General features: G+C 30.8%; 2 protein-coding genes across 3 annotated transcripts in view; one reads left to right on the forward strand and one right to left on the reverse strand.

Moving 5' to 3' along the window:
- The window catches only part of LOC118072831 (paired box protein Pax-6-like), a 45,025-nt gene that overhangs the window by 6,269 nt on the left and 10,979 nt on the right, over positions 1 to 27,777 (reverse strand). For both annotated transcript variants that reach the window (XM_035092962.1, XM_035092963.1), the window contains exons 3-6: positions 23,969 to 24,134; positions 23,528 to 23,708; positions 12,805 to 13,010; positions 12,567 to 12,676 (exon numbers count right to left, since the gene is read on the reverse strand). In XM_035092962.1, the coding sequence (XP_034948853.1) occupies positions 12,567 to 12,676; positions 12,805 to 13,010; positions 23,528 to 23,708; positions 23,969 to 24,134 (663 nt within the window). The remainder of the gene's footprint in view (positions 1 to 12,566; positions 12,677 to 12,804; positions 13,011 to 23,527; positions 23,709 to 23,968; positions 24,135 to 27,777) is intronic.
- LOC118072832 (DNA translocase FtsK) lies at positions 2,526 to 4,199 on the forward strand. The gene is made up of 4 exons (XM_035092964.1): positions 2,526 to 2,561; positions 2,807 to 3,173; positions 3,204 to 3,349; positions 3,656 to 4,199. Exons 1-4 carry the CDS (start codon positions 2,556 to 2,558, stop codon positions 4,118 to 4,120), a joined length of 984 nt encoding a protein of 327 aa, XP_034948855.1. The 5' UTR covers positions 2,526 to 2,555; the 3' UTR covers positions 4,121 to 4,199.

A 27,777-nucleotide genomic window follows, 5' to 3' on the forward strand; every position in this document is an offset into this window, starting at 1 on the left:
ATAGTCATTCTATAGAGTAGAATGATTACAGAGGTAATCACGTATATGTGATAATACTTTTTTACATACTTTATGAGCTTCTTAAAAAAAAAAAGAGCTAATTAATTTTGAAACGACTGTATCGAGTAGTATAAAAGCATTGGGAAGTCACGAAAGTGCAAAAGGGTGGAAGATGCTCCAATATCTTCAACAAACTCCTAGGGACCGGTGCTACGGTTGGTTAAGCTTACAAACACTGACTGATGCCTATGCTCCTTTTGCGTCAGTTTAGTCATACTTTCTTATTGTTATCCAACCCTGGCAAAGTGTCTCATGAGACAAATACTCATTTAATTTCATTTAGACTCTCCAGTATACGACTTTCGATTAAAGATTAGCATTAAATGTGGTTGAAAATGAGTCTCTGGAGATTTGCAACTGGTTGTTTTCTTGGCACAAGGGTTATATGATCATCAATCACTCAGTAATAGTCACGAGTTAAAGAAAATTAGAATACTAGACACGTTTATTTCTGAATGCCAATTATTGACACTATCTCTTACTTAATAGCTACTGTTATTCATTCTGTACTTGTGTAACGTCTTTTATCGATATGCTTGCTAAATAATTATAAATACGTTGATATGAATTTACGAATTAAATATTATTATGAAAGTAAAGTAGATTCAAATGATAATAAAAAGGGTTCAGAACAGCAAACAAATGTGGATAGAATCCCTCATCACCCCTCGACTGTTTTCTACCCTTCATAGACGATTAATCCAGTTTACACGCAAACTCGTCCCCAGCCAACTCATTCTCTCGTATAAGTCGAGAATCCACACAATCGCCCCCGCTTCAATATATTCGATTACCATCTTCATTCGCATTTTTTTTTTAAATTTATTTTTTTTTTCTATTCTTGTGCAATGAATTCGATACTCGCAGATGCTGACTCGACATTTTTTCGTTGTAGAAAATGTTTAAAGTCGATGATAACGACAGATGACTGAAACTTCTTGCCCTGAAATCAGTACAGAGAAAAAAAGAAAAATAGGCAGCATAAGACTTAAGCCTATAGGCTTCAGACAGAGTTGGAAAATTGAGCTGGGGCATCGGCAGCACGGTTGAAGCTAAAGCAGAAGGGAGACAGGCATCTCGCCCTTCTTTTGTCCCTTGACTCGGTCCGATATTGAAATGGAGTCGTTTGAGTGTGAATAATTTGCTTTACCAGAGCCGGGAATATACCCAATCTTTCTTTTTTCTCTTTTCTCACTCTTTCTCACTGTATATTCTCTGATGTTGAGTATTCTATATCAGACATATATTTTCTCGTTAATTCTTCAACAAAATTTGCACATTTTTCAAGGTAAAAATTACTGTGGTAGTAATTATTTATATTTTTAATATTTCATCTTGAATAAAGTCGTCAATAGACTTTATAGGCAAATTTGATATATTTTACCATCTCTTTAGTTTTCAAGGTTCAACTATAAATCGATTGCAATGGTTGTCTTCGGATGCTGGTCAGAATTGAGTCCACATGAATTTATTATCGTCAACTACCGCTCATGAAGGATGAATGCGTGTTAAGAATTTGAAATGTCGACAAGTCCATTGGAAACATGATGCGCTTTGGTATTCGGACTGTTCATATACCATTGTGTGTCACGTACTGTTGATGAAATCCTCGAAATAATGATCGATAATTCTGTAATTTTATGAGTACATCAAAAGTATTCTTCAACTACGATTGTAAAGATTATTGAATGATTTGAAGACTGTTTATGATATATATCATCTAGGTATACATCTCCATTAGGTGATCATTCCAAAATGAACAATTTTCATTTTCTTTCTGCCAAACACAATGTATTCTTTTAATTTTATTTAATTATACAATAAACTTGTCTGAATTTCTTTTTATTATGATACATATATTTTTTTAATCAATTTAATATTTATTTGCACTTGTTAGGTTTCGTAGATCCACTGAATTATTTAAACAATTTGTTTAAATGATTACAATTAAAGAAAGCATGATGCTAATTAGTAAGTTTTTTTTAAGTATTATAGTGTTTAGATTAATTTTAATTATAAGTATCAAAGTCGTATGTAATTAAACAATTATTTTATCATCTTTAAAACTGTTAATACCAAAGCACCATCAGAATTTAACTTTCTATATTTGAAGGAGTATGTAGTTGTAATTTATTGTCTATTCAGCATTTGAAAACAATTCATAAGTTGCGATTGAATGTCGTTAACCAGAACAAGATTAGATGTTTTAAACCTATAGAGTAAGACTAAAATTAGAACTAATTATTCGTCGTGAAACTGAATCCTAATTAAGTAGACACCATGAAACTATCAAATATATGTCGTATATATACAGAATATGAGGAATGAGTTAACAATAACCTCGCGTCATTTGGCATCATTTTTTTTAAAGAGGGCCAATGTCATCATACTGTGAGTAGGGAGAGAAATGACCAGATGCTATGTATAAAAGGCTCTAAACTCAAACATTGGACATTAGTTGCTTGATCAATACTTGCAAGACAATTGTCTTTAACATGAAGGTAATTTTATATTATAGTTAGTGCAACTAAGAGTTCTTGTTTAATTTTAGTGATGTTATTTTCTTGAAATACATCAGGGAAAAGTTACTTCAAATCAGTAACTATTTATTAATTACAACTCTTAAGTTGATTACTGATTCAATTAATGCTTGGCTTACTACTGATCATCAGTTGTTATTCACAAATTTATTTTACGGAAGTGTATTATAATCTAAGAAGTCATCATTAACTTATATTTCTTTAAGGTCCTCATCATTTCTGCTCTTATTGCCTTGACTCTGGCGGAGCCTCCGAGTTACCGGCAGCAGTTTCAAAATAGAGATAGAATCTATTATTTCGCCAAACAGCAAGAAGTAGATGCTCCAGAAGCTGCGGATGCTCCTTATGCCCCATCTGGATGGAGGCCAGATGGACCATCATTTGAGTATCCTCAGAAACAACAACAATTAGCACCTCAACAACAATATGGAGAACCTGCTAATCCTCAGAATCAATACGGAGCTCCAGCAGCAGTAGCTCCTGAAAGCCAATATGGAGCTCCAGCAACAGTCCCAGAAAGACAATATGGATCTCCAGCTGCAGCTCCTGAAAGTCAATATGGAGCTCCAGCTACTGCTCCTGAAAGACAATTTGGATCTCCAGCTGCACGACAAAGACAATTTGAAGCTAGAAAACAATATAAAGCACCTCAACAGAATTATGGAGCACCACAGTTCGCTACAGAATCTTCAACTACTACTATTGATGATGAAGAACAAACAACTTTCTCAACTGCTACTGAATCACAGGTAAAAGTACTGTTTTATAAATGTTTACCGGGAAAAAATGAATTTTATTGCCGTATCACACTTCCGAAGCTTAAATTCACAAAAAGAATTTAAATAGTCGATTTATCTTGTTCCAAGTATCTTTCACTGCCTTCCTACTCAATATTCTCGTCATGGTTTATTTTCAATCATGGCTTGAACACGCGCCGCATATTTTCCATTTCTTTTAAGCTGTCACAATTTCAACTTTTAATCTTCAAGGCCATTTAAATATCACTTCAAGTTGTTATTGTCCTTGTAACTAATGCTTTCATTGACTTGTTCTAGGCCGAACCAGTTGATTCTGTTAATGAACTCGATGATGAGGGTAATGTTGATGAGCAAAGTAGACAAGCTGGACAATACTTCATCGCCCTTCCCGACGGACGCCTCCAACGTGTTCAGTACGTTAGCAGACAAGATCTTGAAGCTATGAAATATTTCGCTAAAATCCGTGCTGAGAATGTCGAACCTCTTCGTGGACCAATTTACGCTTATCAACCACTTCAGAAACTCCAATTTGCTCCAGCTCAATTGGAAGTCGTTGCAGAGCCTGCTATTCCTTTTACAGGCTTTGGAGCTCGAGAAAACACTGTAGCAAATCGAAAGAACAATCCAGCAACACCAGCTAAGCTCCAAGTTCAACCCGTGGCTGCTGAAATACCAGCTACTCCTCTTACTTCATCACTCTCTGGCTACTCAGCCAATTATCAAACTCCCTCAGCTGAACAGAGATTTCTCATAAGTTTTTAAAGTATTCCATAATTTCGAATAAAAGTTTTATAAATGTACACTACTTTGTCAATTAAAAATTTTAAAAATTGATCAGTCACATTGTGGATTTATGTTATTTCAAAATTCTTTCAATCTACCTAGTATTCATCAGATAATTAATTAATTAATCGGACTGTTATCAATAATTTTATTAAATTTAGTCATGATTTTTTCTTATAAAAACGAGCTCTCTTCTATATTTATACACAAATGATTTTTCTTCTTTCCATTGAAGTTGAAGCACATTGCTTTCAAATGTCAAAACAAGGAATAAACTTTTACTTTTAGCAGGGATAAAAATATTACCTTAATTTTAAATGAATTTTTCACTATTATCCATCTTATATTCACATTTTTATACATTTGATATCTAATAATTTCCTATAAAAAATTTAATTAATTATTTTTTAATACTTTTGTGCAATGATGATTCTATTATTTCATTGATAACATTAGACATCACCTGTGTGATCAGGTGATGCTTTATGACAGCAAATAAATTTCAATAATAAAATTGATCGAACTGTTTAAAAGTGAAAAAGAAAAACAGCATAGAATGAGTATGTCGAATGTGTTGGCAGGCGGCAGATCGCAGACATGCCGCCCTACCGCAAAATTCCAGAAATTTAATATCGCGCTCAGACGCCGGCGCGCCAGGGCGTGTTTCATAAGTTCACTTCTGTTGGAGCTTTTGCAACCCTCCGAATTCTAGATTTCATGATAATACATTCGACCCCGCCTTTCTCTTAAAATTGTAGACAAAAAATGTCATGCAACACCTTCTACACTATTACAAAAAAGAAAACCTATTTTTCTTAAACATCAAAGACTGACCGCATACAAATTTTACAATAATAGTGAAAGTTCGACCTACATTTTAGGAACTCTTCAATGAGGAGGATACCGACGGTCAAGCAATTATGTAAGAGCGGTCAGCGAAGAGACCAATTAAGGCAAAACTAAGCCCAACTTTAGAACATTAAGTTGCTGAAGATTTTAGAAAAATTAAAGTTATTTAATAAAGTAGCATTAGATTGATTAGTTTAATAATTACATTAATAGAAAGATTTACTACAGTGTAATAAATAGTTTTGATATTTATTGATATTAAATAAAGACATTTGAATAATTGATAAATCTTTTTTGCAAGAAGACGTGATGATATGGATACCATAATTATCATTTTGTTCATTAATTCTAAGTTATATCTTCTACTTCTATCATAGCATTTATAAAAGACATCAAAAATAGTTGAATGATTGATGCTTTTCTAGTTGAAATGACTGAAAGTTTTTTCCAGTATGGGAAATAAGATTCGTTAACTATGAACAAATTACAAAGAGTCCTGACCTCTTCTTAGTCGAAATATAAATATGCACATGAAGTCAGCAGATATGCAATCTTTCATTGATCTTTTAAACGAGGATAGTAAATCTATAAGTTGGACTTTAGTTTTATTCATGTTGCTTTCACTTCAATATTAATTTTTCCAGAAATTTACCTCGACATCCATCCCTATTTTTGTGCATCAATTTAATTTTGTGCACAATCTCTGATAATTCTCTCTCTATTTCCTGTTCCGCCGTATTGAAATTAAATGCAATCTTCGCTGGTTTTTTCTCCATTCTTTCTGATTTCATCTCCGTAAAATTTTTTATTCAACAGTGAGGAAATTAATGAGGCTATTACAAAAATCCCTAGGATTTTTCATCCTACGTTCAGAATTGATTGTTATCACTACCCAGGCTCTATTCAGCGAACTGGAAATATGATCAAATCATATGCATTGTTTATTGATTATAATCTAAATTATTTTTTATTATATAACAAACTTGGTTTTATTATAAATAATCGATAAAGAACCAAATCTGAGTTAAGAAAAGACACACGAGGTTAAAGGGTGACAACATCTGGCAGATCGTGGACTCGAAGTAAATCCAGTCGAGTCATTTCGTCAGGGGTGAATTTCACGAGGGTTATATATACTTCCCACACTCCCAACTTCCTCTCTTTCTCTTTAAACGATCTCCCGTTGTTTTCCCGTCGTTTGTTTCCGTCTCCGACGAATGAAGATTAAGAAAATAGGCTGCAAGCTCCTACCGTGCGACCTTGTGGGAACTATTAGTTTTTAATGTTAGACTTCAATTGATCATTATTTCTTAAAATATAAAATTGATTATCAAAAAACAAAAAAAAATTTATTCTAGCAAATTAAAATTATTAAGAGCCAACAACTATCTGAAGTGTAGTTAAAAATGAATGAGTACCAGAACAGCGTAGATTACTGTAATAAATATTTCAGATAATAATATAAATTAAATTAAATTTTATTATATAAAAAACAGTTTAATGTTTTTTTTTATTATAGAGTTTTGAATAAAATTTTAATGAAAAAACGGTTAAAATTTTTTTTTATAGAAATCTCTTGAATTAATTTTAGATAACTTCTTAATTTGGTCAATTGTTTCAAATTGTAGGAAAAAATGATTAATAATACTTTCTAGATATTACTGAGTATTACTCGTATCATATTATAAATAATTTCTGAATATAGATATTTATTGGAATTTTTTTTTATATATAATTAATTCTATTTGACTGAGGCACAATAAATTTTGATACGAGCTCTCGGGGGATAACTACCTTAAATGGCAAATGACTCAAATTTTAAACATCAAATAATTTTTTTTCTGTTTGAAACAAAATTTAATTTTTAATCAATATCAATTCTTATCTTTCAGATAATTATTCCAGCTATTATAGCACAATTTATAAGATATTTTTGTCATTACAATTGTAGTTTTTTTTGTTAATAACAATTACTACAAGAGTTTACAGTAATTTTTGAATATTATCAAATAAATACAACATTCACAATGAGTAAGAAATTTTCACAATTTTGTTGTTTATTGCAAATTCAACGTTAAATAATAGATTTATAGCGCGGATTATCACAAGAGAAAGATGGTGCTCAGGAGGAGGTCGGTTGCCAACAAAAGAAGAACAAGCAGGTGGAAGGCTGTAGTAATATCAAAATACGTCGACCGAACAAACTAGAGTAGAGTTTGAAGCAAACTCCTAGGGGGGTCTTCAATCATTCCCCATGTTATATGCACTCGTCGAGAAAACCAATCCTTTTTACTCCCTAACCGATCGATAAAAACAAGAGAACTCGTAAAATTTCACAATAAAATCATGGAAGAAGACACTTTGTACGATAATTTCTCTTAGGTTTCTGTCAACTTCCAAACTCCAAAACATACATCCTTGCATAAGAAAGACTGAAGTACACTCTTGAGGTGAACTCTGCTCAAGTTTGTATATAAATTCGCAAATATATATATATATATATATATATCTAATTCATAATATCTTTTGTTTTCTCTTTAAATTAATTAAGATAACTTTAGCCTCTTGTTGAATGTTTAATTGCTTACCCTTTGTTATGATATTTACTGTTTTGAAACACTAATACAAAATTTATGCCAATTATATACAATGCAGTGATATGATATTATAATCTTCACCAAGTTTTATTTTAATCTTTATACTTCATTATTTACAAAGAATTGTTGAATATCATGTGATTGTCAAATGACACTTGTTATTTATTAATTCAAGAATTTTTTATTATAATAAATTGAATATTGTTTTGCAAAATTTTAATACTGCTTTAAAAAAATATAATTTTTAAAGTTCTGTACATTATAAATAAAATAGAACCTTTGAAGAATTATTTTGATATTCGTCAGTCTGTCTGTCCCAACTATTGTTGATCATCAAAACCAATAGTGTACTTCCAGCTGAGCAAGGACCTTTAAATTTGCACTAAAAGAACGTTTGACAAAAAAAAAATTGAAGAAAAAATCTCAAAACTACGAATTGACAAATTTCAATTAAATTTTTTTGTGTTTGATTTTTTATTTTATTTTATAATCACAATACTTGCTGATAATTAATTATTATCACTCTAATCACACTGAAAATCCAGTGTTTCAATAGTTGTTTAAAGAAAACTAAACATTTAAAGTGATTTTAATGTTAAATGTCATAAACAAATTATAAAATTTTCAGTGAACATCTTTAAACGTTTAACATTAAAAACACTTCAAATGTTTAGTTTTCTTTAAACACTTATTAAACACTGAATTTTCAGTGTCGTAAATATCCACTGATTTATTTTTTGAAAGTGTATTAGAAGTGTTGTAAGTATTGCAATGAATGTATCCGGATTTGCAAAACAAATTTGATAAAACATAAATATATTAAATGATATTAAATTCTAATCAAAACAAGTCAAATCTAGAAACCCACATGATCAAAGTTTTATTGTTCAATTTATGAGAAACTATTATAATTTTGTGTTTACACAAAAACTCTGTATATTTAAGTTTTATCTGAATTTGTAAAAAAATTAATGTGCTGTATATTAATGATAGCGATAAAACTCTTTGGTCGTGGAAATTACAGTATATTTGAGTCGAAAAATTTTTTCTGTATTCATTTTACGTTGATATTATTTGTATCTATGAAATTAATTGGTATTTAAGATTTTGTTTTAAAGAATCTTCATGTATTGTGAAGGAAATAATTAATTTTATGTAAATACTTTTGTAATAACAAATGTATTTATAGCTATTATTAGTTTCAAATACATTCATTCCATTATTAATCCACTGTAAATTTGCACCATTTCCAACTTAAATGAAGATCTTCATATAATCCTTTAATATCCCACGTACTAACCATGCAGGGATTATTCCTTTAACCCCATTTTCCACCATTCTATACCTACAAAAATCAACACAGCTGTTGATATATGTATATATTTATTTATTATTTACTTGATGAAATTCCAAATTTCATAATCTGTTCTAGGAATATTTTGAAACAAAAATTATCCTCATTCTTTGGATAAATGAAGACTAAATTGAGAGCTATGGTAAAAACTACTTCGACAATAAATAAAAGTTTGATAATCATTTGATTAAAATACTTTTTTTTCATAACGTTTATATTAATGATAATAATAAATATTAATGAAAATATTCAGTTATTATTGTGCATAATAATTAATTGCTAATAATATTATTTGATTTATGTTATTAATCCTTACAATATTATTATTTATTTTTCATCCACAATATTTCAAGTAGAAAGGAATTACGTTCTTGAATGAATTAATTTTCTATTTAAACCTCAGCAAAATACTTCTGTGTATTAATGAAGCAGTTACTAGAATAAATTATAAATGGGTTCATAGATAGAATTCCAAATAAAACATAAAAGGGTAAAAAATTTGATTTAATTACCATTAAACGGTTGATTATCTAATCACATAATTCATTAATGTACCAAACGACAGAATTATTTAAAGTTACTCGTCTAATCCAATAAAAGAATGAATACTAATAAAACACAACTTGTTTTCAGTCAGAGTTCTTTATATTTAAAAAATCTGCTAAATTTAGAAAATTTTTTCCAAAAAGTATACAATTTTTCTTGATTATTTCAGGTATAATACAAATTTTAATTTGACATTACTTTTAATAATTAATTCAAAGAATCAATTTTAATTATTCAACATTCAGTTTTGTAAAAAACTATAAGTACTCTATCATGATGATCACTCTTTTACATTAAGAATAAACATACACGAAGTATAAAAAATACATCCTTTTTTTTCTAGATACAAAAGTATATCTCAAAATTTAATACATGAAATATTAAGTTAAAAATATTCAATAATCAGCTGAATAAATTGAAAGCGAAATTTTCCAAGAGTCTAATATTACTCGTTGAATAAATGAAAAAATAAAGCAGCGGTTATCCAGTAAGTTAACCCTAGATATAATATTTTCTACATAATAAATTTATTGCCTAGATAATTTTCCTTTGTTCACTTTGAAAGTCTTCAGGATCTTTATCTGTCTAAAGCGATCGTGCGGTTGGATAAACCGGTGCAGACAAAAGGTAAAATCGGGCTGGAAATGCGTCGGTAGGCGAGGACGCACGCAAGGCATGCATGAAGGAGATGTTGATGGCTCGTGATGATGGTGGCTTGCCGCGCAATCGTAATTTGATACTCACTGGGAGGTCAAGACAGATTGATGAGCGATAAATTACCAAATGACACAAGTCGATTAAGCCAAAGTGACAACTCACTGACCTGCAAATCCTGCATAACTTTCCTCCATGTTTAAAGCATAATAATGTGCTTCATGATCTCCACTTCTAATAACTTGAAACAACCAACGACATATATACGTACAAAGTGTATTCTAGTAACCTTAGATATATGTTAGATGTGCATTATTCTTTATTCTTACTCATGAGGTTTGATGGATCATTGATGTCTCTTGTGTTTTGAGACTACATGGCATAACCTTTATCAGTGACTCCTACATAAAAATAAATGCACTCGCATTGTTTCGATCGACGATGAAAGCTTTGCATCGAGATAGTCTTCACAAGTGAAAAAGAAGAAAAAAACAAACACAAAAAGTACAAGATAAAAAAGTCGACAATAATAGCTTTCTGTGCTCTCAGTTGGATGTTCAACACATTTACCAAATAGTCAAGAATCATTTTAAATGTTAGTTGCATCTAGAATCTTGATATTATTTTATACACTATATCTATATATATATACATTGTATATTTATGTTTGCAAATATTTGATGAAAAATCATTAATATTGTTGATTGGTTTTGTAAAATGTAGTTAGTGTTGATGACAAAAGATGAACTTTTATGTTATTTCTGGCATTTTTTAGTTTTAAGAATTCCATCAGAAAGCCAGAGAGGTTGAAAAAAGAAATGAATAGGAAAAAAAATGTATGTTGAAAAAGAGAGAAATAACTGAGGGGTAGAGCTGAGCACATTGTCTCGTCACCTCGTGGGGGATATAAGCGTCGAGTGAGTGGAAGACAAAAAACAATCCGAATATGTTTCTAAGACTTCGATGATGCTGACGCTTCGATATTTTGTATGTACAACCCTCTTTCATATATCCTTCATACTGATGAAAAAAAATCGGATAACAACTGGAATTTTCTTTTGAAATTTTTTTTTTTTTAATTCTACTTTTTCTTTTTGAAAATAAATAGCATGGATTTATGAAATTCCAGAAGGTTCTGCTGGAATAAATAAATTTAACATGTTTGCTTACAATGTAATTCAATAAAAAGCTCTGATTAATCATTTTAATCAGATAGCAAAATGATTAAAAATTAAATCAATAATATCTCTTCAAGATGATTATCTATGATTATAATTATTTTAGAGTATTTTTTAAATTTTTATCTTCACGGTTTAACAATGAACTATCTTCTTAAAGCTGTGCACAGATTTGTTTTTTTGTGACATCAGTAAATTAGCTCAAGGCTTTATTCATCCCCTTAAAAGGACGAGATATTATCCTATAAGCTGTCTTCCCCCCACAAATAATCAAGCCTCGAGGGTTCGCGTGCAGTTGAAGGTTCGCAACAGTTTCCATGTCTCTTGCAGTTATCCCCTGAAGTGTTAAATATTCAGATCCAAGAAGACTAACTTTCAACCTCAAAGTGTTCGATTGTTGATGAAAAAAGGACGTTTGATCTATGAACCTTTGAAGGGTAACTGGAGAAATACATTTTGATACAGAAATGGGGGTTATTCAATGCCTCTCATATTGTGTATGTATATCTGGTTACAATAATTTGGAAAGCCGTGTGCATACACGTGCGGCAAACCGCAGAGTTCCAACGCTTGGTGAATATTACATTGATATTAGTATTGCTTCTAGATCTCTCTTGCCATATATCTCTGCATTAATTAATTAAAATCCTCTGTGCTTGGTCACTGGAGTTTACGTGAATTTTGGTTTATATAAACATTTTATCTGTCTAATTAATTTTTATCATTTGGAAAACATTTTCGTAATTGTGAATTAGTCGGGCTTCATCCCAGTTTCAGTTTAAAAATTTTTTTAGCAATTGGCACGCTTTTTAATACATGTAACTAGAAAATATATGATGGGGGAAGCCGGTTTTCATGATTATTTACAACCAAAATCAATGTTATAACTTAAAAATAATTTTTTAAAAAATTTTTTTAACAATAACCAATTAATTAATTAATAAACAATTATTAAAAATGGTTTCATCCGACACAAATAGCCTATTTTTATAAACCTAAAACCAAATCAGGTGTTAAAAATTTCTTAACATTGAAATTGGGGTGAAGCTCCATCAATGCACAATTACCAAAATTTTGTTATTCAAATAAATTTGTTCTATGCTAACTCGTTTTTAAATTATAAAAACATTAAGTCTTAAAGATTGAAAATAGGATCAAAAGAATCTAAGACTTTACAGTGAAATTGATTATGATAAAATATTGTGGGAATGAAGTCTACTTCCATCAATATAAAATATTAATCTTACCTTTTTTCGCATGAAGAATGTCCGCAGGATCAGGAGGTAACGTTGTACAATGACTCGGGCTGAGACTCGACTGGAGCGACGGAAATGGACTTCCAGCACCCGTGGGATACCTTGAAGAATCGCCAAAGTTGTGAGACAATCGCTACCAACTAACACAATACGAGTAGACATGAGTGTGGCCGATGATCGTTTTGGAAATCAACACTGAAGTCTACGTTTTTTTGATCATCATACTTACCAAGGATTAGGACGCGGCCAACCAGTTGATTGGCCGTTCAGAATCCTCAGCTTATCGTAAACACTTTCAGCTGGGCTTGTAGCTCCAACTCCAACTCCAACTCCTGTGCCAACGCCTTGTTGCTGTTGTTGTTGATGTTGGTGCTGTTGCTGACGTTGCTCTTTTTGAGCTGCTAAGTTTCTCAGTACCCTGTTGATCGACGATACCTAAAAAAAATCAAGATGTTTTTTACAATTAATGTTAATCAAGATTGAACAGATGATTTTTAATCATTATTGACCTAAATAATTTATTCATTTCAGGTTAAAATTGACCTTTAATTATCATTAATTAGTTTTTGTAATTTTATTTAGAAATGTTGATGACAAAAGATTATACTAGAAGAATATGATGCATTTATCAAAGTAATCAATATAATTTCATCATAAATAAGAAATTATAATGAAGATTACTTGGAAAATGATTTTTTTGAAAATAATTTAAAAAATGACGAATAAAACAAATATCTCTCCAGTTACACCTTTTATTGATAAAAGAAAATGTTGGAATATATAATCTTCAAGTGAAAAGCTTTTTAAATGATGAGATAGCTAATTAAAGTAATACGTATCTGGTTGTCGTCAACATCATCAGGAACTAATTACACTAATTTCTTAAAACTCGTGGGAATAAAGACTATATTATAGTAGCATCAAGATAATTAATATGATGGAGTGAATTTAGCAAGAATATTCAAAGTTGCATAAAATATTGGACAATGACCGTTTACATGTCAGATAGTGAAGGGAAAAGCCAGCCGTACTCAACTAAGAAGGCTGCCTGTCAAACGACATTTGAGACATGCATCGTACTATGACATCGAGTGTCCAACTGTTTCGCTCAAGTTTTCTCTCAATTCTTTTTCAACTTCTCTCAATACTGCACCCTCGACTTTATATCCGGGCTTGGTGGCTCTTTTATATATATATATATATATAAATTGACGACATGTGTCATGTGGACCACTTTGGATCATTGTCGTTAGGATCATATAATGCGTAAGAATCAAATCACAATGCTGCTCTCAAAGTGACTTACACATTGTTCAAGTTAGTACAAGCCACTTGCCATAGTTGAGTATGAAAAATATTTTTGTGGTCTTTTAGTTTTTTTTAAATGAAATATACATGATCGTTGCAGTCGTTTTATTTTCTTGGACGTATTGGAATGATACTGTCATAGGGTCCAAAGTGTCAGTACATTTCAAAATAGGTTTTCTATGACACTTGAGTCCAAGAGGGATTTTTCTCAGTTCCAATAAGATCTAGCCAATTTTATTGACGATGACAATTTCATCAATGGACTCTGCAAAAATGTAGATTGATGATGCGTCAGAGATGAGAGAATCAATATTGGCGTGAAGCGTGAAGGCGATAGGAATAATGTTGAAGAGGGTGAGCCGGATAGAGACGTCATAATATTGTCTCCCTATGATACCTCGGTAATAGTGCGTGTCTCTTAGCTTCCTGTATGAATTGTGCAATGTATAGAAGGGGATGCAAGTGAAGGTGGATGTAGATCGCGGAAGAAGGGTGTTACTCGTCTCCATGTATTCAGCCTACTTCCGATGTGAACGTTTGTATTGTGTGGAGGGTTGCTGTAAAATAAATCCAACACACTCTTGAGTTGGATCGTTTTTATTGCATCAATCTAGAACAGTTTTCACTACTGTCAGTCGTCTCGAGTACTTTATATGTTACTCTGTAGATAAAATATCTCGTACACTGTAGATTGCTGATTAAAAAGCTGTCTGAGATGATGAGGGATAAACTCAAGTCATGCGAAATTGGTATTTAAAGGGTGTAGTGATATTGACACGTGCAACACATGGAAATTTCACATAACCTATCATCAATTCACCCCTCGCGGTAGACTTTAAATCATGGGCTCCTTCCCCCATAAGTATACATGCACTACATACAAGACTAGCAGAAACACTTTACACCCCAGAATTTGTGGTTCAGAGATCTTTTTACCCTTCATTTCAAAAAAGAACATTTTCCAAAGCATTCGTCAAGCTTCCATCATCAGAATATAACCGGTAAAAAAAAGATTTCTCGCTGATTATAGACAATTATAATCGTAACGAATTTTCAAGCCTTCATGAGCACGAGCCATCCCTGTTAACTCTCTTTTATCTGCGTCCCCTTTCTTCCGTGGGAAATGAAGTAAAGGATGAATACTTGTGGTAAAACTACTATTTTTAAAACTAACTCAAGTTGTAAAATATCACCAACACTTTGAATATATATATTTTTTTTTATTTTTCGGTCACTAGGTCATGTTTTATCATGAGTATTTTGTATCACTGAATTTAAAAAAAGTAGTTTTACTAGGACAGCTAACTTTTTCTCTTCTTTTCAGTCTATTTTTCGCCATGATGAGTAAATTCTTTCCTTATAGCAAAAGATACTATCACCTTCATTATGTCATCACAAATTTTTTAATAATAAAAACCTGTTATTTTATATTACAACATTTTAGAAATAAAAATCGCCTAGTGTAATCAAAAGTGTCACGAAATATTTTGAATCTGAAAAATGATATTTGTAACCTTCAAATCTCACTTACATATCACATTCTCTCTTTCAGTGGATTAGTATCACATACTTTTATAACTAACATGTATTTATGAAGGCATAAATTTAAGATGCTATGACAGAACTGGTTGTTTTAGCAATGTCTAAAAACGTTTACTTCTGATGAGGATACGTATTCTTCCTTAAAAATCTATTTTTCAGTTCACAAATATTTATAAATGATACATTAATTAATATACACATTTCAAGAAAGCAGGACACTGTACTAAAATATACCTAAACATCACTATTATTTTCTTTTAAACTTTTATTATTTTATTTCCAAATCTATTGACCTGTTCGTATAAAACTACTTAGCATTCTGCTTCAGTAGATTTACATCATAAAATCATGTAATTATTAAAATAAGTCTAAATTTTGGTATTGTTGGTCAACATCAATTGGTAAATAATAAAATAATTATTTATTCTACTAAACTTGATGATTAAAAAAAACTCTTGTCCCATTTGATCAATTCTTTGTTTAGATTATTTTTAAATAAAGTGTTTTTAAAAATTTAAGTGAAACCTGTACGTGTTTATGAAGTTGAATATTAAAAGTTCAAATAATATGCGAAAGTGTATACGAAAGAAGAATGTAAAGTTGAGTAAATAACTGAAGGCTTTCACGTGGAAAGAAGCTAGAGAAGACGGGACAAGAAGAATTTGGACGACCACTACCGAAAGTAGAAGGGGCAGGTGGCGGTCGAGATACAAATTACATTTAAATAGAAGCTGAGGAACGTGCGGCATTTGCAATTTGAACGGGTCGAAAGAGAGTAAACGAGAAAGTAGGGGAATGAAGGAGTATAAAGGAAAAGGGAGAAAGATGAAGTTTGTTCGATACCATGTGTAATCACAGCTTTTAATCTCGCTTCGTCCGAACCTACAAGGGGTTTCACGCCACGCGTCATCAGACTTTATTGCCTCTTATGAACACATACAAGGGTTTAGTTATGCTGAACTTATTATTATAAAACGACTAAATTGGTAATATTCCGTTAATTTCACTAACTTGTTTCACTCAATTGGATTATCATTAACATTATCATCGAAATCGCTAAATCTTTTTCAAACTTTATCACATTAAAATTTATTCCAAAAATCAGGTTTCAGTCTGATCATGAACGGGGCTCTCATGTTGCTTTAAAATTAATGAATTAAATTACTATGAAACATTTAAAAGTTGATATTTAAACAATTTAGTGTTGACAACCAGGGACAATTTTTTTTCTTTATTAATTAATTTTTAATTATTATCTGATTCTAAGAACAATGAGTAATCTTGTTGATTTTATTTTATTCTAGCAAAGGACTCTCCATCGATCGTCACTCTGAGTCTTCTTGAAATTTACTTGGCAGGTCTAATGGTTTGAACTTCTTTTTTAATCTCCTCTTTTCTTCGCTTCGATCTAACATATCTGAGGTTAGTTGATTTTGATGGTTTTCTAAATGTACCTAGAGTTGAGTGATCGTGTCTTAGGTCGTTTTCAAGGGAAATTAAGGTCCATCATTTTGCTGTTTAGATGCATTCTAGATCTTTGACATCAACTATTGCTACTGAATCTAGAGAGAAATGTTTGCTACTTAAGGAAGATATTCAGATGTTATTAAAAAAGTTTCGAGAAAAATTTATAGAAAATATTCTATATTTTTTTGTATCTCTTGTACCTTAGCTGATGTGAGTTATGCTGTTGAAAAAAATCAAGTTTTTATAGTAGAAAATTGTTTTCTTTATTTACCGCTTATTTGATATTATGTTTTGTTGTTGAACCTAGAAAATATCTTTCTATTGTGCAAATTATTTATTTATATCAGCTAATCCTATAGACTGTATTAAATTGTCTCATTATTGTTCTAATGATAAAGTTATGCAATCGACTATAAAAATGATGTATCATAAAACATGTTTCAAGAAGTATTTAAATTTAATTGAATTGTACAGAATGATATGAAAATCTTTGATTTCTTTTTCTTTGATACAGATAGAAAGTTTGCTGATTTTTAAATTGAACATATAGATTCTTCTTAACTGTACTTTTATTTGAACATTTTACAAACTTAAAAACTTATACTCAGCTTCGAATAAAAATCTATCAGAATTTTATTAAGTTTTGGAATACAATTAATTATATTTTTGTCCTTTGTTTCTAAAATGACATTGAAGTTTTGAATTTTTCAACGTAAATTCTTACAAGATATCTAATTTTTTTAATCGATTAAAATGATTTAAATGCAAGACAATGTAAGGGTCAAAAAATCATCTACTCGTCGAATTTGGATCTTCATAACTCTCATATGAAGTCATCTAATAATGATCGTAGGGTATTTGGAAACTAGAATCTAAACTGAACATACGTATCCGAGAAAAAAATTTGAAAAATTTCTTTTGCCCTTAGAATCGCTAACATATAACAAAAAAACACATTTTTTTGAAAGTTTGCCAAATATTTTGACCATTTAAGGGTAGAATGTATTTTGTAACGTTGTTTATAAATATGCATATTTAGCTTAGATTCTAAAGTTTTTTTAGCGTCCCTAAAAACGGTTATTAGGCCGTCCGCTCATGAATTATAGGGGTCCCAAGTCAACAGGATGATGATTTTTAATGTATATCCCATTTTACCCCATTTTAGGGGTGAAATAATTGATTTTTCATATGTTTGACCTGATTCCGCATTTCCACGTATCAAGACGAAAAGAATGTGTGGTCAAACTTGAAAATCGGAAAACTTTGATTTTTCAACCCCAAAAAATGGCAAGTGGTACCCCTTTCCATTTTTTTTGGCCAAAAAATAAAAGTACTCTGATTTTCAAGTTTGACCACTCATTCTCTTCATCTTGATCCGTAGAAATGCGGAATTGGGACACGGCCCGGAAAAAATTAATTTTAACACCCTCAAAAAGGGGTAGAACTGGATACACATTAAAAACTATCATCCCCTTGACTTTAAACCCCTATAACTCATGAACGGATTGTCTAATAACTGTTTTTGAGGACGTTTTGGAAAGCTCAAAATCTGAGCTAAACATACATATCCATAAAAAGTGTTAAAAAAATTGCTTTCACCCTTAAAATCGCTAAAATATAACAAAAAATCACATTTTTTTGGGAAGTTGCCAACTATTTTGGCAATTTTGAGGGTGAAATAAATTTTTAAAACGTTTTTCACGGATATGAATCTTTAGCTTAGATTCCAAAGTTTTTAAATACTTCTGTAAAATCATCGTCAGATAATTTTTCCACGAGTAATAGAGGTCCAAAGTTGAAAACTTTGGAATCTAAGCTAAAGATTCATATCCGTGAAAAACGTTTTAAAAATTTATTTCACCCTCAAAATTGCCAAAATAGTTGGCAACTTCCCAAAAAAATGTGATTTTTTGTTATATTTTAGCGATTTTAAGGGTGAAAGCAATTTTTTTAACACTTTTTATGGATATGTATGTTTAGCTCAGATTTTGAGCTTTCCAAAACGTCCTCAAAAACAGTTATTAGACAATCCGTTCATGAGTTATAGGGGTTTAAAGTCAAGGGGATGATAGTTTTTAATGTGTATCCAGTTCTACCCCTTTTTGAGGGTGTTAAAATTAATTTTTTCCGGGCCGTGTCCCAATTCCGCATTTCTACGGATCAAGATGAAGAGAATGAGTGGTCAAACTTGAAAATCAGAGTACTTTTATTTTTTGGCCAAAAAAAATGGAAAGGGGTACCACTTGCCATTTTTTGGGGTTGAAAAATCAAAGTTGTCCGATTTTCAAGTTTGACCACTCATTCTTTTCGTCTTGATACGTGGAAATGCGGAATCAAGTCAAACATATGAAAAATCAATTATTTCACCCCTAAAATGGGGTAAAATGGGAACTTCCTTCAATTTTACCAAAAATTATGCTCTAATTATGATTTTAACTAGTGCAATTAAAAGATCTTATTTTCACAAATTTATTGATATGCTCATTGTCTATATAGGCCTCATAGATCCTAAGTTATTAGCAGAAAACCAAGTTATGCTAATATATCATTATTTCATTCATTTCAATATGTATATTTTTGCAAGTAGAAATCATTTAAATTACGTTTGAAGTAGAAAAGAAAAATTTTTTTATATCAGTGAATAATAAAAACACTATTTTCTAAGCTTTTTATTTATCCATCCTTAAATACTTGTGAATATAAATAATTTTTTTTTTTAAAATTCAATTACTTAATTATCGAATTGGCGACCTTTTTTCAATAACAAAAACAAGAATGAAAAATATCCAAGTGGTTTTACATGGAACAGCGTAAGGCAAGATATTCTTATGCGGTTATATTTGAAACGATACTTGATCTTTAGAGAAATAAGAGAACAGTGAAACAGATACAAGTGTACATATATATTGAAATGATGTAAAGATGCAGTAGAAAAATTGATTTCTCTCGTAAGTTTTATACTTACAGAGTTGGGTGCTTTGTCGAGGTGACATGATCGCTGATTAAAGCGGCTAGGGAAGAAAAAGATGTGGTAGAGTAGAGAAAAAGTGGCATACGAGGGTGTGAGATGAAAAAAAAAAGAAGAAGAAGCAGAAGAGAGAAACTGAAAGTCGAGGTTAGTTCACTGAGAAATACATAATGCAGTAGCCGGACGTCTACGACGCCCCTTAACTCAACCTCCGAGGCCGTTCGCACGCTCTCGCGACGCGCCAGAAGTCGACAAGGATTGAGGGGGGTGCATTGATTTACGCTTGAGTGGGATGAGAAAAAGGGTGTCTCCGCGCGCGCGATTCTAACTCCCTTAGAGTCTTCTTTCTCAGACCACCAAGCCAACAATTCACTCGCCTTGGCTTTCTAAGCCCATCCATTACCCTCCCGGGCATTGTTGCGGTTACTTTACCACGTCTATCGAATTCCCTGGGCGCAAGCTCGGACTCTCGCTTCCGAATCCACCGAAACACCCATTGATATTTTTCTACATTCAACCACAGAAAGCTGAATTATACAATTTTAATTCAAATTTGATTTTATTCTGAAAAATATGTGCCGAGTAAAAAGAAGTCTCGGTGTAATTTGATCACTACTAACTTTCCATTTGCTACCCTCAGAGACTTTTAGTGAATACCAGCTTTTGTTGTAAAAAGATACCACTGTATCAAGTTGAATGAAAACTTAATCAAGTGTTTATCATATAATTATGTGATATTTGACCGAAATCGATAGCATTATTTGGTCTCAAGATGTGCTAAGATGAAAAAAGGGTCACAAATGTACACTCACACACACATAATTACACGAAGACCTTAAAATGTAAAAATTTTTTATTTAAAAAATTGAAATTATCAAAACAATTGTCGAATGGAAAGTTAAAAATTATTTCTAAAGAGAACAGAAATTACTCCAAGTTGATTACAACCTTTTTTTTAAAGTCACTTTTATTACTCAGTTTACTAAGAATTTGGTAAAATTTTTATTTCAAAATTTCTTTTAACGTGAATATTATCCAGATTACAATATTTTTCCTTGCGGAAAGAAATCACACGTTGATATATTCAGAATATATATTTTCGACAATAAAATATACGAAAAAATTATTCTATGTAGATCAAATTTTCTACGAATATTTTATTCTACATCACTTTAATTATTTTTTTTTTTAATTTAAATTAAACTTTTAAATTTTAATTCTCAGAACAATTGTCCTAACTATTTTAAATCAATTAAATGATTAATAATATTTCTTATTAATGGAATAAGTAATATTATGATTAAAATATTTATTTATTAATTAATACAAACAAAAGATTATTAATCATTAGTCGAATGTATTATATAAACAATTTAATTTAAATAGAAAATGATTTTATCGTTAATGCTATTATGGTATGGCAATTATTAATTTACTAAATTAAGAACTTTTCAATTCAAATAATGGTAAATTTCTCAAATAATTTATTATAATTAGTGGTATTTGCATAATATTTAGAGAAATAAGCAATAACTGATTGTGTATGACATTGATTAATAATGAAATATAATGATTGGTCATGAAAGACAGAATGGTGAGAACCCCTGGGCAAAGTCAGTGACGCGAATAAACCAATAATCTGGCCGCCACCGTCACTCGGTGGCACATTCAAATCTAAAGGGAATGCGTAACATTTTCAACTTGATAGGACATTTCACAGCGTCAGCCAATAGAATAATAGCTCACTATTATTTTGAGCGAAGATATTTGATTGTGGGTTTAATAAAAGCCGTTATTATTTTGATGAAAATAAAAATTCATGTTTAATTGCGATTGATTGAGAAAATAAAGAAAACGAGTAAAAGTATAAAAGGAAAAATCAAAGTAAATGCAGAGATTGAAGACAAGAAAGGCTGGTGTACCAAGTGTATCCAATTTGATGGCATTACAATAACGGGGGTAATGTCTGAAAATAATGAAATTTTCTCCAATCACTACGACTTGCTCGGAATATGTTCTCTGTTTCTCTCTTCCCCTTTTACTTTCTCTCGACCCATACTCTACTTCTTCTCATTCCAATTTCAGTCTTTTCTTCTTCTCCTTCTTCAGCTTCCTCTTTCTCTCTCTTGTCATAATTTTCTCTTTCATGAATTCACCAAGTAAATACATTTCTGCTTAAAGAAAAAATCTGTTTGGTTGCAAAGAAAATAATCCACGTGGAAAATAACGAAAGAAAGTTGCAGTCTTATTCTTGTATCTATAACGTGGTGTGATGGTGGTGGTGGTGGTGGTGGCCTCAGAGTGAATGATCCCAAGAATTTTACGTTTTAACAAATTACACGATTACAGCGTGCACAAGCATGAAAATGAGAGGGTGAGAAGACAAGCCAGCAGCACTACGGGGTAAGGATCAAAGCGTCGTACCGTAATCCAACTAGAAGTACTCTGAGCATCTCCGTAAGCTTTTCCGGGGATTTCTCTCTTTCTCTTCTTCAATAACTTGTTGTGGTTAAGATTAACGATTTTTTAATGGTCCGTATAATAATCTATCACAGTCAATTGATAATCTCATTAGGGTGTTGGGAAAAAAATGGCCAAAAATAAAGTCGATACACAAGAATATTCATAAAATGTTTTTCTACATTTTCATGCTTTTTTACATTAAACAAAATGGCGATAAGACTGAGCAAAGTGATAAGTGAGAAAGATAAGACGAAAAGGAAGTACTCTTTAGGAATCTACCCTCGCCCCTTGAAGAGCTTTTTCCTTAAGGGTGACGCGTATTCCTTGGAGCCATTACGAAAGGCGCGAGGAGTAGGGCTCTTGCCACGTTAAAGACACCAATGTTGAGCAAAAGAGACAGTAGTTGGAGGCGGGTAAGACGCAGAGGGGTTGCGACCCTCTTTTGCTTCTCGCGTTAAGCTAGTCGGCGGCCCCTTTAGCCACCGTTTATTGGACGCATGCAAATATCCATGGCAACCAGTCCAAAAAGAGCTCAAGAACGTCATGGTTTGAATTATCTTGATGAAATATTATAAATCATAATATCATCATCATCATCATCATCATCATCATCATCATCGTGATTTTCATCGTTACATCACATTTCTGACAAAATTTTCATTTTTTATGATAAAACATACTGGATTATTCACACAAAACTTTTTGTCACCGGAATTTTGTATTAATTTTGATCTATTTTTATCACAAACACTGGACTATAAATATTTGTCATTCACTGTAAGAGTTTATTAAAAGCTCTTTTAATGGATACTTTTTTTTTCACAGTTTGTAATACTCCAACAGTTGTCACCCTATTGATGTCCATTATACAGCTTAATTTTAAATACTATTTGAATGCATCTATCATTAAACGACTTTTAAAACAAAAAAATTTTGAGTCTATATTTCAATAAAATGTTTATTATCAATGATTGAAGTTTTATTTAAAAGTTTTCAATTTTTATTACTTGAAAAAATAATTACTTTACAAAGACTTCAAAAAATTGATTAACTATTTAACTTATAGATTAGTTTTATTTTTAGAATTATTAAATTTCTTGAAATGTTAATGATATTTTTATTTAGGAAAGTGATAATTATATTAAGTTAATCAATAAAATGTTTGTAGTGAAAAGAAAATAGAGAAAGTTTAGTTGTGACTTACACTTGGAATGTTATCGTTGGTGCAAACACCCTCTTGTAGCAATCGATCACGAATCTCCCACGCGAATATTGATGGGCATTCACTTTTATAAAGGGAAATTTTTCCAACAACTTCAGTTGTTGCAACTCGTGGTTTACTTCCTCCAATTGCCCTAGGCCTTATTGACCCTGTCTCATAATACCTGTAACAGCAATAGTATTTTTGCGATTTAATTTCACATACGATTTTAAACACCTTGATGAATAACACATGTCCAATCATGCTAATACTATGTCAAACTATTTGTTGTGCAATGTTATCACAAGGAATGTTGTTTATTGAGTTGGTCAAGTGTGAGATAGAAAATGACGTACACGCAAGCTTGAAATTCTTGTGGTGGAACTTTATATATATATAATTTCCTCATGATATCTATCCAGAATATACAGTATTTCAACCAACCTGCCCAGTATTTTGGAAACACATCCATTGCTGACCTGAAGAATCCTCGAAATATCACAAGGTCGAGCACCTGAGTGTGCCAACTCAACTATTTTCTGCCGAGTCGAATCTGGAAGTGGTCTACCTCCGACAAAGACACCACCAAGCTGATTAACACCACTGTGGCCTGTAATTATTCATTCATTATTAAGCATATAATATCCTTCAGAAATAATATCATTCTTTTTATTACTTTGACTTTATTTTCATCAAGTATTGATTGAAGGATATAATGATTTCTCATTTACTTGTATGAAACTTTAGAGTAGTTTATTTTGTGTTGAACCAAGCAACAAATCTCAAACACACAACTGGGAGAATATTTTAGACTATCATCAAGGCCATATCAGGCTTGACAAGGTACTATGTTACATTATTTAATATAAGACCCCTATCCAAAACCACATAACTATTCGTTTTCAAGGTGAAACATTCCTTGCCAAATCTCATCTGGATGAGAATAATTTCTTTACTCTTAATTGTGATTAAATATAATTAAAAATCTTTCATTTTATAATCATTTATTCTTTGAAATGAAATTCATTTTTAATTTATCTCTATCTCGTATACGAATAAATGATAAAAACTATCATGTAAGTTATTTTTTGTTTTTAAGAATATTAAGAATTTACTCATTCCAGATGATTATAATTTTGATAAGATTGTCTGATCAGGATCTCATGATTTCAAATGTTATATTCCTTATAAAGATACTTTCAGATCTCTGACATTCCAAACATAATCCTTAAGTCAGCCTTGATAATTTTCTGTTCGATTAATTCTTAATTGAAACAAGTTTATGAGATAAATGTTACCAATTAATAATATTTAAATAATGAATTTTTTACATCGAATATTTAATGTATGATTCTTGTTTAAAAAGATGCTATTTTATTTCACGATGCTTAAAGTCCATTAACATTATTTCTAAGAAAAATTACATGAGTCGCCATGAGTGTATATATATATATTAGTCCGTCGATCAATTTTTCCAACACGATAACTTACTAACGAACTGAGATATCGACTTCTGGTTAGCAATATTCAAACCGCATTAATGTTAAAGAAGTCTGATTATAAAATTTAATAACAGTAATTAAAAATGATTGATAATAAATATTAAGAAACTGTTGGTGAAGTAAATTGGGAATATTAAAAATATATAGAAAAAATTGTCGCCGTGATATGCATTAGTGTGAATGAAATTAGATCAAGTTAGGTCATTGAATAAATCAATGAAATTACTCGCAATCCAAATTTTTTAAAATAAAAAAAAAATTTCTTTAATATCTGCAAAGGTTTTTATGGATGAATTTTCACATTTAGAAAAAAATTTACTCATATTGAATATCAAATAGTCACAATTTATTGCTTAAAATTAACTTAAACAATAATTTATCCATTTAATTTGATAAAAAATAATCAATTGCAATAATTGAATAAAATATGTCATTGGTACGATAATATATCCATTAAAAATACTCATACTGACATTGTATATTGAATAAGAAATACACGGAGAAAAAGAAATTGTAAAATTTATTCTAATGAATAGTAGCATGTCGCTTCAGGTACAAAAATAGCAATTAGCAATTGTTCAATGAGTATATATTACAATTTTTTCTTGTTAAAAATTTATTATAGTCCAATTGTAATATTTTACATATATTTATTTTTGTATAGTTCACAATTTTGATTCATAAAAAAGTTCTTACAAGTTAATATTTTAATATATACTAATTAAACAATTGTTTATTGCTATTTCTTTACCCAAAGTGACAGGCTACTGTTTATTGGAGTAAAATTTACAATTCCTCTTCGTAAAAATTTCTGAATTCAAAAAGTTTTTTCTAGAAATTTTTACCAACCAGAATATACCAAAATGCCATCGATGTTTCTTCAGTGAATCAAATTTTTCTTAAGTTTTTTTAGCTATTTTTACTAAACAAAAATAGTAATTTTTAATTTTTCTAGCTTGTAAATTTTTCTCTTAATGGACTAGTAAAAATTCTTATACAATAGTAGATTTTTTCTAGCGTGAAAATAAGTATTCTTCAATTGATTCCTAATTACGATACACTGTTCTAAAAAATAAGGAAAAAAATAAATTTATGATTTTTTGAAGGAATATATCCTATTGAATAAAAAGAAATCTAATCTTTAAATTTTTTCAAAAGTATTGAAAATATTTTATGTATCTTCATTAAAACATTCTATCAAATTATCCTAATAAAGGTTTTCTCTAACAACAAATCCATGTAATTTAGACTCAACGTAATAAAGATTCAATGATGTTGATATTATAACAAACAAAAATAACAATACGAATCTTATGTGTAATAAAAACATATCTCAAAATTTTTCCTATATTTTTCGATATTTATTTTTATTTACTATTCAATTGATGTTACTTTCTCCAATAAATTTATACCTTCTGGCTATTTTTTGATAGATGACTTCATTATAATTATAATAACTAACTGGGTGTGTCGACAAAAAAAATCATTCGACTCGCGACTTTTTTTTATTCACGAACAATAGAAAAATCTATAGATCATGCTATTTTTCATTCACAAAAATCCAAGGGAGAGTTTATATTCTTTTGCAGGCTCTGAAGACGTCGATTAAGCGGGACAACCCCTAATCTTTTCCATACAGAATTTTTTATTCTTTTTTGATTCCTTCATCTCTCGTATCTTCTTCTTCTTCTTCAACTTCTTCTTTTTCTTCACACTCACTATTAGTTGGGAGGGTGAGTGTCACAGTTTGTCGTAGATAACTTTTAACTCATTGTGTCAATGACATCGGGAACGGCTGCTCCTCCTTTAAGATTCTCGACCTTCATTCTACAGTAGGTATACTTTTTCATTTATAATATAAAAAGACACGCCCATTAGACCACTTGGCAAATCTAAGCTCACTTATATTTCTAAGCACAATAATCGAATGATAAGTCTCAAGTCGTTGAATCAATTTTTCTTTCAATATATATTTTTATAGATATGTATACATATATAGATGTAGGACAGAATGTAAGGGTAGATGATTTAGATTGTCCAGATTTATGAGCGAATCCAGTGACACTTTTCTGTCCCTCTTATTGTAACCAAAGTCTGCTACCTATTAGTAATGTTTCACATTCAATCTTTCCGCTCCTATTTTTATTTTCCCGTCAAAAAGAGTTCAATCGTGCGTGAACAACAGGCGATAAATTTTGGGAAAATGCCATCGATTTTTCTCCAGTGAATCAAAAAGGTCCACTGTGCTATCTGAATGCATCTAAAAATCAATGTTTTTTTTTTATTTTATTTTTTTTGATTACATCTTCTGAACAAATAACTGAATAAATAGAATAAATAGAGATGAATAAAATGCTAAAATATTAGCTGCAACAATAAAAGAGCATTGAAATAAGTATATAAATGACTTTTGAATAAAAGTGTTAACAACTACTAATAATACCTGCAAATATAACACGATGTTTCAGTGGATATAATACCGTCTATTGTGTTACGATTGACATGCGAGGGAATACGAGACGAAACTCATGAGTTTATAGGAGCTCTCAGTGCCCACTGAGTTGTTGCAAGCAAGCTCGTTACTCTTATAACCGAGGGGAGCTCCTGAGTGGCTATTCTATACCCTGGTGGCGCGTGTTTTCATATTGTAACGTTTATGTGTTTAATATCAGTAGTAGAAATAAGCCACCAGTTTTTGAATCATTATTTATATCACAACTTCATTAGCTAACCCTTTTTTTCACTTAATCT

This window comes from Chelonus insularis, unplaced genomic scaffold, assembly GCF_013357705.1.
Source record: "Chelonus insularis isolate UGA/USDA-ARS -01 unplaced genomic scaffold, ASM1335770v1 contig_94_pilon, whole genome shotgun sequence".
In the NCBI taxonomy this organism is placed as follows: Eukaryota; Metazoa; Arthropoda; class Insecta; order Hymenoptera; family Braconidae; genus Chelonus; species Chelonus insularis.

Excerpts from the sequence above, each read along its gene's own strand:
- LOC118072832 (XM_035092964.1), top strand. Across the intron at positions 3,174-3,203 it reads TCAATATGGAGCTCCAGCTA|CTGCACGACAAAGACAATTT; the intron begins CTGCTCCTGAAA and ends TTGGATCTCCAG. Across the intron at positions 3,350-3,655 it reads CAACTGCTACTGAATCACAG|GCCGAACCAGTTGATTCTGT; the intron begins GTAAAAGTACTG and ends GACTTGTTCTAG.